We start from the raw sequence: 13,394 nt of genomic DNA, 5'->3' as shown, positions 1-13,394 counted from the left end.
CAGGGGCTCCTTACTCCTCTTCCCAGTACCTCTCTATTGCTCCCAGAGAATCCAGGGGCTCCCCATTCCCCCTCTCAGTACCCCTATGATCCCAGGGGCTCCTACCAGTAAACCATCTTGATTTACAGACAAATTTAGAAGAAAATGCTCTGGAATGAGTGTTTCCTCTAAATAGAAGGGCTTCAGTAATCCCTTTTGCCAATGAGAAAAATGAATGCCAGGAAGTGAAAGTGAAAAAAACCTCTTTATTTACAAACAAAGTGCCTGCATGGCACAGAAAAGAATTGAATAAATGCTAGATATTGAACTTCCACAACTTTACACATGCTCACAGCAGCACAAAAAACCCCAAAATCCAAGGGCAAGAAATAAATGGGCTGTCTGTGTGGTAAAAGGGGGACAAAATCGGGGCTGGCTTTTGTCTCAGAGAAGGGAGAAACAAGAGTTTGTGCAGCAGCTTGGGCAAAACAGGTGGGAACCTGTTGAACTTCTGGCATTGGTCTCTTCCTCACAGCAGATGAAGCTGGTGGATTTTGGTGTCCTTTCTCTCGTTGGTTCATCTTTTCCTGAGGTCTTGGGCTGACTGGGGCAGCTCCTGCAGGCTTGCACTTGATGGTCTAGGCAATTGTTTGATCTCAGACAAAAACTAAGCCAAACAGTTCAAGACAAAAATAAAACAGAAGCCACCAAAGGATTGATACTGCAGCCTCTGCAAGCCAGGGGAAGAAAAAAAAAAAAAACTTCTTGTTAACAAAAAACCAAGCTAGCTAAACCACAAAATAACATCTGACCCACACCACACTGCACCCAGCATGCTCCAGAGGGAGGCTTTGAACAAAGCCTGCGCAGGAGCTCCGAGGCTCCTACCCTCTCCCAGACCCACTTTAAACCTACAGCAGCCATTTCTGGGCATAAAGTAGACAACCAGGAACAGGGCGTCATCATAAAACCACCCCAAGATATACCCCCATGCTCCTAGTGGCTCCCCATTGCTCCTCCCAATGCCAGGGAGGCACAGGACCCCTGCTGTTGGCCCAAAATGCAGCTTTTTGGGTTAAACTGGTAGAAATGGGGTTTCTTTGTTCAGCTCTAACGAGCTTTAGGAATGAGATTTTCCAGTTCTGGGCTGCCACTAAAAACCAGGGGCTGCTGCCCCTCCCCCTCCCAGTGGAGGCACAGAAGGCGAAGATCTCAAAGGGCTGAGAGAAGAACAATTTCCTGCAAACAGCAATGAGAGAACAAAACAACAGCAACAGCAACAAGATTCAGAATCCCAAGGGTCAGAAAAGGAACAATTTCCAGGGAATGCCCCTGACAAGAGCCCCACATGGCCAGAGCGTGAGTCCAGTGGAGAGTGGAAACTGACAGGGACTGCAGGGACCAGAACCAAGTGCCAGTGCTACTGAGAGATGCTGTGCCGGAGAGAGGACATGCCGGAACTCCAGGATGAGCTGGAGTGTGAGGCAAACAAGTGATGCCCCCATGGACATTGCCAAAGCCTTTGTCCCCATTCCTGTGGCAGCAGAGGGCAGGACACAGCTTGCCTCGACCTGGAGGGGTGTCCAGAGCCCCTGGAACCAACTGGAAACTGAGCCCTATCCTGTGCCATGGCTTGATCCTGACTGCCCTGGAAAAGGGGGAGGCGCTGGAACTCCCACAGGTCCTTTGTGACATCATCTTGTGGGGTGTCGCAGTGTCCTAGGGTGATGTTAGGATGCTGTTATCCCCTAACATGCACCAGCTGCAGGGAAAGTAGAGAGGTACAACGGGCTACTAAAAACCCAGCTGAAAGCCTTGGGTGGGGGATCCTTCAAAAATTGGGAGCAGCATTTTGTTGTATTGCACTAAATAGTTTATTTAGTTGTTGCACTGGGGATGGGCAATTTCTACTGAGCATGTTGGGTAAAGTAGATGGATTTTCCCCCTCCCTCATCACATGGTCTCCCCTTCACACACCCCACCCTGTTATACACACCTGGTCTGTCCCATAGGTAATTCGCCCCTTCCCAGTGGCATCCCATTGGCTCCGGTCCTCTCTCCCCCACCCCCTAGGGTATAAAACCTCCTGTGTGAGAGCTCCAATCCCTCTTTTGTACCTGGGTGACCCATTACCTGTGTCCTGCCCCAAGCCAATAAACAGGATACTTGCACCCACGTGGAGAAGAGCGCCTCTTGTCTTTTACTTTCGTCTATGCAGGTCCGTGTGGGCTAGAGTCTTAAGCTAGCCGGACTGGACTCATATAAGGCCCAGGAAAAACACGGATTACCGCAGCATTTAGCAAAGGCTACCTGGTTAGTTAACACCCGAGGTTCCACTAACCGAGCAGGTCCTGCCCAGTCTGAGTTCCTGAATATAAAAGATGGAGATAAAGTCCCAGTGGTACATGTCAGAGGTCTGTTAGGGAGGACGGTGTGGATCAATTCTGCCTCAAGTGCAGACAAACCCATCCGTGGGGTTGTCTTTGCTCAGGGACCAGGTTGCACATGGTGGGTGATGCAGAGAGATGGAACAACACGATGTGTACTTCAGGGAGATCTGATTGTGGGGTGAGAATGATATGCAAATATTGTTTGCTATATTATTACCATTGTCTGTACACTAAACCGTATAGAAATGAGATAGGAGGAAATTGACGATATGGGGATAAGGGGTGGAATGTCCTAGGGTGACGTTAGGATGCTGTTATCCCCATTCACGTGTGTGTAATTTATGCTGGATATTATGTTCTGTGCCTTTAAGACTGGCAGAGTGAGAGTTTTGTTTTGGGCCTCTTATCAGCCACTCGGCAAGACATACAGATAGCACCAGGACTTAGTGCTGCTTTTTTGCTTTTTGCCCTGCTTTTTGCTTTTGCTCTTTCTTCTGCTTCGCTTCTGCTTTGCTTGCTCTTGCTCCCCCCCCCCCCCCCCTTCTCATTAGTTAATTTAGCTAAACAGTCCAAATTCTTTTCTGGACTGTTCCCCCCACCCCCACCCGCTCCCACCCCCCCCCCACCCCGTTTGGACCTGCCGAACCTGCTCCAGACTGGGATTTGGAACAGAGAGAGAGTTTACACCTTGTGGCTGCAGCAGCTCAGCGCCGGAGGGACTGATAACAGCGACCACCCCCAGGAGAGACTTTCTGAATTTGTCATCTTTCTCAGAGCAGTGGGAGAGTGGTGTCATCCGGTATTGTTCATTTTGTGTGCTGGGGGGGTGCTGTGCTTGTCAAATAAACAGGTTCTTTCCATTTGTCTCCGAGGAATTCTTCCCGAACCGGTTGGGGGGAGGGGCCGTGTGGGTTTGTTTTTTGGAGAATCCTTTTTGGGGATTTTCTCCCAAATTTGCCCGAAACCAGGACACGCAGTGAGGGAAGTCGGTGACGCTCAATATGAGAGTTCAACAAGCTTCGTTTATTTGATTAGAGCATCAGACATTTAAGCACAACAAGTAATAAGCTCATGCATATTCTGTAAGCTAAGCAATCTATTGGTTATTCTTACTTCCTCATTCCTTACAACTTACACCTCCTTTTTCTTACGTCTCTTTCTTAGCTACAGCATCTTGTTATCATAATACAGCTATACTCAAGGTCACAGTGGCCTTGCAGGTGCAGGGACTCAGATTAGCTGGGTCCAGTACTTTTCCAATTCTCAGCTATCCAGAGCATGTCTACGTGGCCTTTGTCATGTAACTAGCTCTCCACAGTGGGGAACACGGCAGAGGAGGGGTTTGAGACAGGGGAGAAAATCCAGAGCCTCCGGAAGGCTGATTTGGCCATCAGAGCAAGGAAGGTCTGGGACCTGCCATGTTCTTCCTGGTGGAGGAAACATGCCAGAGGCAGCTTCTGGGGTTTGCTCCTTGTTGGGAGCTTTCCCTAGAAATTATTCCTTTTATGCCCCTTTGGATTCTGAATCTTGAGAACTGAGAAGGATCGGTTCAACCACCTACTGGGACCCTCCTCCTTCCTGAGCCGAACACGGCAGAGGTGAACAAAAAAAAACCATTTCTCCTGGTTTAATCAAAAAGCTGTGTTTTGGGTACAGTAAGAGGGACAAGGGTTCTGTGCCCCCTGGCACGGGGGGAGGGAATGGGGAGCCCTGGGGGTAATGGGAGCTCTGGGAGCACTGGATTGTGGAGCCCTGGGCAGCCCCACGTGGGAGCCCTTACTCATGGCCACCCCCTGGCCACAGTGGGCACCCATGGGAGCTGGGGGTGCCCTCAGGCAGGGACCCCAGTGCCCCCTGTGCCCCCAGTGTCACAGCACATTCTCACAGATGACACTGGGGTCCCACTGTCTCCTGTGGGGTCCTGGCAGCTCTGCGTAGGTCACCTGAGGGGATGTGGCTCGGGAGGCCCCTGAGAGAGACACCAGTTGTGAGGACCTGGATGGAGGGTGACACCCATGGGTGACGTCCCCCTGTGTCCCCCCTGTACTCACCACCTGCCTTCTTGGTGCTCACAACATCGCTGTACAGCACCTCCCCCGTCTCTGGGGGGGTCAAGGGCTCTGGGGGGACCCTGGAAGGATAAGGGATGTCTGTAGGCATGGAGGGTTTTGTGGTGGGAGTAAAATTGGGGTTCAGACCTAAAGTCCCCAACTCACCTTTCTTGCTGCTTCCTGAGGGCTGCAAAGGAAAGGCATGAGGGGTGACTGTGGGGTCCTCAGAGCCTCTGAACACCATCAGGACCCCGACTGTCCCTGGGACCCTTGAGCATCCCTGAAACCCCCAAAATACCTGCAACCACCCTTTGAATCCACTGAGACCCCAAAGTCCCCAAACTCTCCCAAAACCCCTGACAGAACCTCCAGCTTTCCTGCACGACCCCGCAGGACCTCCCCAAATCCCCCAGGACCCCCAGCCAATATCTCTTCAGGCTCAGCTTCACCCAGGTCAGGAGCTGTTGGTGCTGCCGTATGGACCTCACACTCTGGGGGGGCATCGCCCCCATCCCTGGGATCCCAACAACCCCCTGTTGTCACCCACCTTGGCAGTGCCACTGGTGACAGCCCCCGATGACAGCCAGGAGCAGGACCAGGAACAGCAGGGACCCACTGAGCCCTGCAGCCAGTGCTGGGGACAGAGGGGGACACGTCAGGGTGACCTAGAAGCCTGGGGGTCCTGCAGCCCCCGTGTGACCCCATGTGACCCACCTGTGCCCTGCTCCTGTGTTGTCACCTCCAGGGCTAGCACTGGGCTGAGTGCCTGGTGCCCATCCTGTCCCAGCTCGTTGGTGGCCATGCACTGGTAGATGCCCGAATGTCCCACATCAACAGCTCCAAGCTCCAGGAGGGGACCCCGGGCCACCTCCTGCCCATTGTGCAGCCACGTGAAGGTGACAGGGGCTGAGCCCACCTGCACCGAGCAGCACAGGGTCACGGGGTCACCTGCACGCACCTGATGTGACAGGGGACTGAGGGTGATGGTGGCATTGGACACGGGCACTGTGGGGACAGAGACAGGATTGGCACCGGGCAAGGAGGGAATGGGGTGCTGTGGTTGGGGTCACCCCCAGCCCGAGGGTCCTGCTTTCCCAGGATGGTGACATTCAGGGGGACACTCTCAGCCACTCTGTCTCTGCCACTGATGCAGCACTGGTACTGGCCGCTGTCATTGTCCCAAGAATGCCCCAGCTCCAGGTGAGGACTGGTGTACAGTGGTGCCCCCGAACCCCCCAGTGCCAGGAGAAGGACCAGGGACCTGTCCCCCCGACCTTCGCGCAGCTCAGCACCAGGTGGTGCCCGAGTGCCACCTGTACCCTGGGGGTCTGCTCTGACAGGGACACTCCCGAGAGCGGGACCCCTGCGGGAGGCAGCAACACCAGGGTACAGGAGGGAGGAGGGATGGAAGAGGGGAAATGGGACTCCACTGAGGAAAAGAGGGTGCAGAGATAGGAGGGGGGATTGGAACAGGACCCCAAGAAAGGATGGAATTGTACAGGGAGGGGACACCGGGAGAGGAATATGGGGAGACTCCAGGAAGGGTATGTAGACCCAGGGAGGGAATGGTGAGGACCAGGGCGCAGATCAGAGAGGGCTGTGGTTGAACCAGGGACAGATGAAGGGACCCCAGTGAGGAATGGGGGGACACGGAGTGTGACCCCAGCAGTAATGGGTGGAGGTGGATAAAGGGGAAGGTGAGGGTACCCACGTAGGGCTGGGGGATCCGGTGAGGTACCCGGAAAGGGTCGGAACCCAGACAGTAATGGGGATCCCCAGACAGGGCAGGGGCACCTGAGGAGGCTGTGGGGGCTCCCCGTGCCCTTCCCCACACTCACAGCATGCCGTGACGTGGAGCCGGGCGCTGCTCTTCCGCACAGCCCCCCCCTCAGAGCGCATCTCACAGCTGTAATTCCCCGAGTGGGAGACCCCCACGGCGGGCACCAGCAGCTGTGGGGACACCTGCGGGCCCCCCAACACCTGCCCATCCCGGTAGAACACATGCAGGAGGGAGGCTCGGGGCCGCAGGGGGCTGGGGGTGCTGAGGCAGCTGAGAGTCAGGGGAGACCCCACTGTGGGCTCAGGGGGACCCTCTAGCACCGGCACTGTGAAGAGCTCTGGGAAGGAGAGGAAAAGGGGATTTGTGAGCCCGAGTCCCTGGGGAGGGGATGTGGGGGTGTTGGGGGAAGGACTGTGGGGTGCTCACCGTGCACTGTCACTGTCACTGGCGCTGAGAGTGCCGATGGTGCCACCTTGGAGCCCACCCGGCCCCCGCAGCGGTAGCGGCCACTGTGGTGCAGCTGCAGAGGGGACAGGGACAGCTCGGTCCCATTGAGGGACCTCCCCACCTCCTTGTCCCCGTGATAGAATCGCACCCCAGTGACCGACATGTTCTCCCAGCGCCGGCAGCGCAATGTCACCGTGTCCCCCTCCAGCAGCTCCCACGCGGGCATCTGCAGCACCAGTCGGGCTGCAGGACACAGGAGTCTTAGGATACCAGGGGCATTCCATTTTCTCAAGGACCCCCGAATTGGAACACATCTGGTGAACCAAGGGTTGGTTCCCAAATCCAGAACTGGGGTCCCTCTCCTCTGAGATGCTCTGGGATGTCCCCGTGTGCAGGGGACAAGCTCTGGTCACCAGGAGGTGACCCATGGAGAGGAGCCCACCCAGAGCCCTCAGGGTCCCCATAGGTGCCAGGTTGGAGACAACCAAACACCCCTCACCATTTGAGACAGTTACGGGGGGACTGCGCCCACTGCCAGGTCTGTCACACTCATAGGTACCACTCTCGGTGACAGTGAAGTGGTCCTGTTTCTCCTGCCACCAGCGCCCCCCATCCTTGTACCAGGTGGTGACACCAGCGGTCTTCGAACTCTGGCAGGTCAGTGTCACCCGGTCCCACAGCACCGCCGGCCTCCAGGGGGGCTCCACGAGAAGCTGGGTGGTCTGGGCACCTGCAGGTGACAGGGGACACCAGCCTGCCAGGGCCAGTGTGGGGCTGGGGACAGCAGGGTGGGGCCATGGCATCCCCTGAGGACTCACCAGCGAGGCTGAGGGTCTGGGCTGGAAGGGAGAAGGGACAGGGCTGGGTGATGGTGGCATGACAGGGACATTGGCAGGGAGGGACTGGGTGTGGCAAGGATCCCTTGGGGACAGAGACACCTCAGCTACCCCTTGCTCAGTTAGGACATGGGGACACGGTGGACCCCTGGAAATGGGGACTCCACAGACACTCCATGGTTTCAGTGGACGCCCCCACCAGCCCCATGATGCTTCCCCAAATCCCTGTCCCCCTGTTCTTGTCCCCACTTTCCTGTACCCAGAGCCACCCCACAGTCCTGGTCACCTCATGATCTGGCTCTGCTGCCATTGGGGACCTCAGGAGACCCTGCAGTCCCCCTGTGCCCCCTCCCCAAGAGTCTCTGCTTCACTAGGGCCCATCCACAGGGTGTCAGGCCCATGCCTGGGGCACTCACCCCACAGGAGCAGCGCCACCTTCCCGGCCATCCCAGTGTCCCTAGCCATGTGGAGTGGCTGTCACTTGCTGTGTGGCCACCGCTCCCCTGGCTGGCGGCTCTTCGGATGAAGGGGAAGGAAGCGAGGTCACGTCTCGTCCCCATGCGTAGGTGGCCCTTGGTGGGGGCTGGGTGGGGACAGGATGGGGGCAGGGTGGGCACCCTGTGGGATATGGGGGTTGTGTTGGGACATGGTGGGTCATGGTGTTGCCTTAATTTGGAGTCTGAGGTGGTGTAGGTAGGGAGCCAGGGTGACACCCATTCCCTGGGTGTCCAGGGGAATGGGGTGTCCAGGGGAATGGGGTCCCATGGGAATGGGGGGTGGGGTGGACTCAGACTTGGGGATGAGGGTCCCAGAACAATATGGCCTCCAGGGATCTGTGTTGTAGGGTGGCAGCCAAGGGACTGAGGCCCCAGGGGAAAGGGGGGCCCTGTGAGAAAAGGGATCTTGGGGGAATCAAGGTCTCCAAAGAAAGGGGGGGTCCCAGAGACTGGAATTACCAGGATAGGGTTCCTTGGGATTGGAGATCCTGGGAATTGCAGTCCAGGTATGGGGTCCTAGGGAAGGGGGGACAGAAGGAAATGTCATCTCATGGCTGGGGTCCCCGAGGAATGGGGGGGCACAGGGGTCCCAGCTCCTTCACAGGGTGGCTCAGGTTTTGCGGTGACCTAGGGCACAGCACTGCCCACCTGAGGTGAGTGTTTCCTGGGCAGGTATCAAATGGGGATCCTCGGTAGCTCTGCCTCTGTGCCCTCCCCTGACCTGGACTTTTTCCTCTCTTTATTTCTCTTTTTTCCTTCTTTTCCTCACTTTTCTGCCATGTCCCCTCACCCCCAGGTCCTGGCTCAGCAATCCTGGGGAGCACCTGAACAGGGAAGGGGTTGGGGGGACCCAGGGGAGGGGGAAAATGAGGAGAGGTGGTGCAGGGAAGGGTGGGGAGGATTTGGGAGGGATGGAGGTGTTGAGCTGTGCTCCCTCAACACTTTCTTTTTCCTGGACGATAGGGAAGAGGCCATTTGTGCTCAGAGTCAGAAGGGATAGAGGGCGGGTTCTGTCCTGGGTGGGGCACTTCCAGGGGGATGCTGTCCTGGGAGGATCCTGTCCCAGGGGATGACACATCCTGGCATGGGGGGCCATGTCCCAGAGGGTGGCGGTTCCAAAGATAGTCCTGCATGTTCCTGGCAGGGTGGATGTCCCAGGGGTGGCACATCCTGGGGACCCCTGCCAATCCGAGGGTGGGGCCCAGCCATGGCCCAGCCACACTGCACAGGGATGGCCATTGCCCGCCCTGCTCTGCCCAGCCCCAGGTGGCAGCCAGGACCTCAGGGTCCCCCCTGCCCCCTTGGCTATCATTCTGGCAGCTTTCGAGCTGCTGCAGAGGTGACAATTCTGTTGGGTTAAAAGGCCTGTCTGTGGTGTGCTCAGCCCTGCAAGAAGCACAAACCCCAAAGGGAGCCCAAGCAGTGGATCTGCGAAGGTCTTTGATGGTTTTCAGAGCAGGGCTGGTTGGAAATCCCCCCTGCAGGGGCAGTTGAGAAGGAACCAGCCTGGAAATGCAGCAATTGATCATTTTGTCCCTTTGCCCATGAGACAGAAAACCACAAAACTACTTCAAAGACAAAACAATCTTCTCAACAACCTGACTGGGACCCTCCTTCTTGAACAAAACCTGCAGCCCTTTGGAACCTCCAAGAAAGAATGTTTAGGTTTTGGATGTGCAGACCAGAAGAGAGGGAAAAGTGTGGAAATATTGAGGAGGCTCTGCACATGAGGGGCTGGGAAACAGGGGTGTCACAGCAGGAGCAGGGAGTGCCCAGGCAGGGGAATTCAGAGTAGGCTGGAATAGATTTACCAGCTCATCAGACCCTGAGGCACATAGGGACATTTCCACAGATTCCAGTGCATTGTCCCAAGGATGGACAGAGCTTCTCTCCTTCCTCCATAGGAAGTCAATCAAGTTTCAGGGTGGGAATGGGGAGAAAAATAGGAAGAGTTCCTAAAGATGACCCGACAGAAGGCTTCCTTAGGGGCTGGGTTGCTGCACAGCAGGCAGGGAACAATCCCATGGAGCTGTTGGACACTCAAGGAGATTGCACACTCTGTGTTATCCACAGGGAAACACTGCTGTGGGATGCACCAATGGGCTGCTAAAGGGAACCAAAAAGTCTCAGTTCTTTGTGGTTAGTTTGTATTTTTATTGTGAGTGACTTCTTGAGAGAGTAACAGTTAGAAGGATTCTATAAACCAGACTAATGACCTCTTCTTTCTGCTGCAGGAAAGAGAAAGTTGACACCGAGTGGGCACTGGGAGAATTCAGGGAGGGTACAAGGTGTCACCCCCCACCCAGGTCCCCACAACTGGTGTCACTTTCATGGCCCCCATGGGTATCTCCTGGCCCTGACCCACTTCAGGATCCACATGTGACCAATGTGGAGCTGTCGGGAACCTATGAGGGACAGCGGGACCACCGTGACTACGATGAAGTGCTGTGACACTGGGGGCACTGGGGGCACTGGAGGGTATCGATTCCCCTCCGGGATCCCTTCTTCCTCTTCACAGCACCCCACGGGGCTCCTCCTTCCCCTTCCGAGTTCCGGGGGGCACACGCCCCTTTTTCATTGTACCCAAAATGACACTTTTTGATTAAACTGTGAGAGAAACAAGGCTCACTCTTTAAAATTTGTAAATGTTTAATAACAAATAAAAGGGTCTGTAAACAGCTGTGCTGGGTCCTTGGCAACTGCCAGAGGCACACGGTTAACTACAACAATTCTTCTTAAACACCTTTTCATTGCATTGGTCAAATATATACTCAGGAGGGTTATACATATTCAAACATTCTTCCCAGTTTTCATGTTCCGGGAATTCTATTGCTTGATTCATTTTTGTAAAATACATGCCATCCTGCAGGCTAAATTTATATATTTTATGTGCTCACAATGCGCACCGGTTCTGTGGTTTGACAGTTGTTGATAACCAAAGGGTTAGTGGTAAATTCCTCTTTACATTCTTTCTTTTGGTGTTGATTTACTTGCTATGTTTCAATGTGTTCTCATACAGATAAGATCCTCTACCAGTATATTAAATCAACATTAGCTATTTAATAAAATTATCTGAGTTAATCTCATCATTGTCACTTAGTTACACAAATAAAGGCATTAGCTACTTCTGCAATGGTTAATGTTATAATACACAGTGTTATGAGTAAAAAAAGTTACCTGTTTTTTTTAAGAGAAGAAGCTGCAGAGTTTTGGGTTGAGCTGGGAACTGATCTCTGGCCAAGAGTTCTTTGTTAGTTAAATGTTGTAATCACCTGTTGAGTATCCTTAAGTATCACTCTTTAATTCTCTGTTGTGGAGAATTTTTGTTTTTCAGTACCACCCTAGCCTGTTGCCAGGAGGATGACAATTCCCCCCCCCCCACCCAAGGTGGGGAGAGAGGGGGGAATTTGCATCTCAGGAGACATGCAAATTTATCCCAAAACCCAGACTGCATTGGGACAAGACCTTCACCAAATCCTGGAAAATACCCCAAAAGAGATGAGCCAAAGCAGAATTGAGAGGTCAGGGTGGTGTTTGGACAGCAGGGCTGAGGTCCGAAGCCAGCAGAGACACTGAGAACCTCGGTCACTCCTCGCCCCAATTAGATGCCAGTCGGACCCAGGACCCCCTGGACCAGCAACCCAAACGGAACCCTGGGTATACCCCCGCTGCCCTTGCGAGGACAGGACTTCTGGCTCTACCCCCTAGGGGACAGATCTGCAAATCCTCCTCTTCCGAGTCACTGCTGGGAGTGGCGGCAGAACTCCGCAGACCTGCCTACCCCCCCCCCCATTTTGAGCTGATCACTTTAATAAGGGCATTAAAAAGGAGGAATATCTCCTGTCCCTGTTTATTTCAAATAGCACATTGTCTCTATCTGGATATTTTGGGAGAGCCTAAACTAGAATATATTTATCATGCTAAAATTTATATTCTATACAGGGAATAGGGTAAAAAGGCTGACAAACTGTAGTGTATCAAAAGCAGTTAAAAAGTGATTATAAACAGTATTATAACAAAATAATTTGGAAAAACCAATAGAATAGTGAAAGTCAATGACTGCGTAGTTATTCATAAAAGGGAGAAGGTGCATTGAAGGGTTTATTTGACTTCTCCTTATCCTGCTCTGATTTTGTCAGCAATAAATTCAATTCATATCTCTAAATCCGAGGCAGTTTTACCCGAGACAGGATTTCATGAGTGATCTCTCCTGGTCGTTGTCTCAACCCAGGACCCCTTTGTTCAATTTTCTCTCCCCATCCAGGTGTGGAGGGCAGTGAGAGAGCGGCTGTGGGGGGTGCAGGGCATCCGGGCACTGTCCATCCATGGCAAGGCAGGGAGGGGGAGGAGGATCCTGGTCAGGTTGTTGAGCAGAGTGTTGCGAGATTTGAAGTAGTGCTGAGGCTCTCTCAGACCCTTACCAAGAGGAATAAAATGATCAATTGCTGCATTTCCGGGCTGGTTCCCTCTCAGCTGCTCCTGCAGGGGGGGGTTTTCATTTTCAGCCAGCCCTGCTCTGAAAACCATCAAAGGCCCTCCCAGAGCCACTGCCTGGGCTCCCTTTGGGATTTGTGCTTCTTGCAGGGCTGTGCAAACCACAGGCAGGCCTTTTTCCCCCCACAGAATTCTCACCTCTGCAGCAGCTCGAAAGCTGCCAGAACCAAAGGCATGGGGGCGGGGGACCCTGAGGTCCTGGCTGCTGAAATTAACAGGGCAGGAGATTTTTTTTCTCCTTTTTAATGATCTTATTAAAAGTGATTAGCTCTGGATGGGGGGGATGTTCACAGATCCATGGCTCCCTGCCGCTGCTCCCAGGAGTGACTCAGAGAGGGAGGTGTATGCAGCTCTGTCCCCTAAGAGGTAGAGCTGGAGGGATCCCATCTTCACAAGGGCAATGGGGGTATATCCCGTGTTTCCTTCAGTGCTCTGGTCCAGGGGTCCTGGCCCTTACCGACATCCTCTGCGGTTATGGTAAAGGGGTCACCAAGGCCCCCAGTGTCTCTGCCAGCTTCGGACCTCGCCCCTGATGTCCAGACACTACTTTGATGTCAATTCTGTTTTGGCTCATTGCTCTTGGGGTCTTTTCCTGGATTTGGTGGGGGTCCCCTCCTGTTGCACTCTGGGTTTGAGATAATTTGAATAGACTCCTGAAGTCTAATCCCTTCCCACTGTTAGGGGAGGGGGTGGGGGGGGTTGGGGGGGATGCCATCCTCCTGGCAGCAGGGGAGGGTGGTGCTGAGAAAAGAGAATTCTCAACAATAGATGGTAAACGACTTAGTACTTAACAGGTGATTACAACATTCAGGTAACAAAAGAACTCTCCTGGCCAGCGATCAGCTGCCTGCTTAATTTAAACTCTGCAACATTTTTTTTTAAAAAAAAAGGCAACTCTTTTTTACTCAGCTGCCATCTGG

The 13,394-nt window shown here is 53.9% G+C and overlaps 2 protein-coding genes and 1 long non-coding RNA gene across 3 annotated transcripts in view; 1 reads left to right on the top strand and 2 right to left on the bottom strand.

Moving 5' to 3' along the window:
• The window catches only part of LOC127060593 (Fc receptor-like protein 3), a 31,110-nt gene extending 30,999 nt beyond the window's left edge, over positions 1-111 (top strand). Inside the window, 1 exon segment of the mRNA XM_050984270.1 lies at positions 47-111. Coding sequence (XP_050840227.1) covers positions 47-111 — 65 coding nt within the window.
• Positions 112-3,371: 3,260 nt separating this feature from the next.
• Positions 3,372-4,495, bottom strand: LOC127060566 (uncharacterized). Its single transcript, XR_007779780.1, has 2 exons — positions 4,421-4,495; positions 3,372-4,338 (listed from the first exon to the last, which is right to left on the bottom strand). It is a non-coding gene; the product is annotated as an uncharacterized LOC127060566 (long non-coding RNA).
• Positions 4,496-4,581: 86 nt separating this feature from the next.
• LOC108963678 (Fc receptor-like protein 4) lies at positions 4,582-7,967 on the bottom strand. Its single transcript, XM_050984269.1, has 7 exons — positions 7,900-7,967; positions 7,147-7,377; positions 6,627-6,890; positions 6,259-6,537; positions 5,135-5,425; positions 4,968-5,054; positions 4,582-4,607 (listed from the first exon to the last, which is right to left on the bottom strand). Exons 1-7 carry the CDS (start codon positions 7,946-7,948, stop codon positions 4,582-4,584), a joined length of 1,227 nt encoding a protein of 408 aa, XP_050840226.1. The 5' UTR covers positions 7,949-7,967.
• Between the last annotated feature and the right edge of the window lie 5,427 nt (positions 7,968-13,394).

This window comes from Serinus canaria, chromosome 25, assembly GCF_022539315.1.
Source record: "Serinus canaria isolate serCan28SL12 chromosome 25, serCan2020, whole genome shotgun sequence".
NCBI classification, from domain to species: domain Eukaryota; kingdom Metazoa; phylum Chordata; class Aves; order Passeriformes; family Fringillidae; genus Serinus; species Serinus canaria.
Note: the sequence above shows the minus strand (reverse complement) of the source record. Positions and strands in the feature narration are given on the sequence as shown.

Excerpts from the sequence above, each read along its gene's own strand:
- LOC108963678 (XM_050984269.1), bottom strand. The coding sequence starts at position 7,948 with ATGGCTAGGGACACTGGGATGGCCGGGAAGGTGGCGCTGCTCCTGTGG. Across the intron at positions 6,891-7,146 it reads CCCCGTAACTGTCTCAAATG|CCCGACTGGTGCTGCAGATG; the intron begins GTGAGGGGTGTT and ends TGTGTCCTGCAG. Across the intron at positions 6,538-6,626 it reads AGTGACAGTGACAGTGCACG|AGCTCTTCACAGTGCCGGTG; the intron begins GTGAGCACCCCA and ends TCTCCTTCCCAG.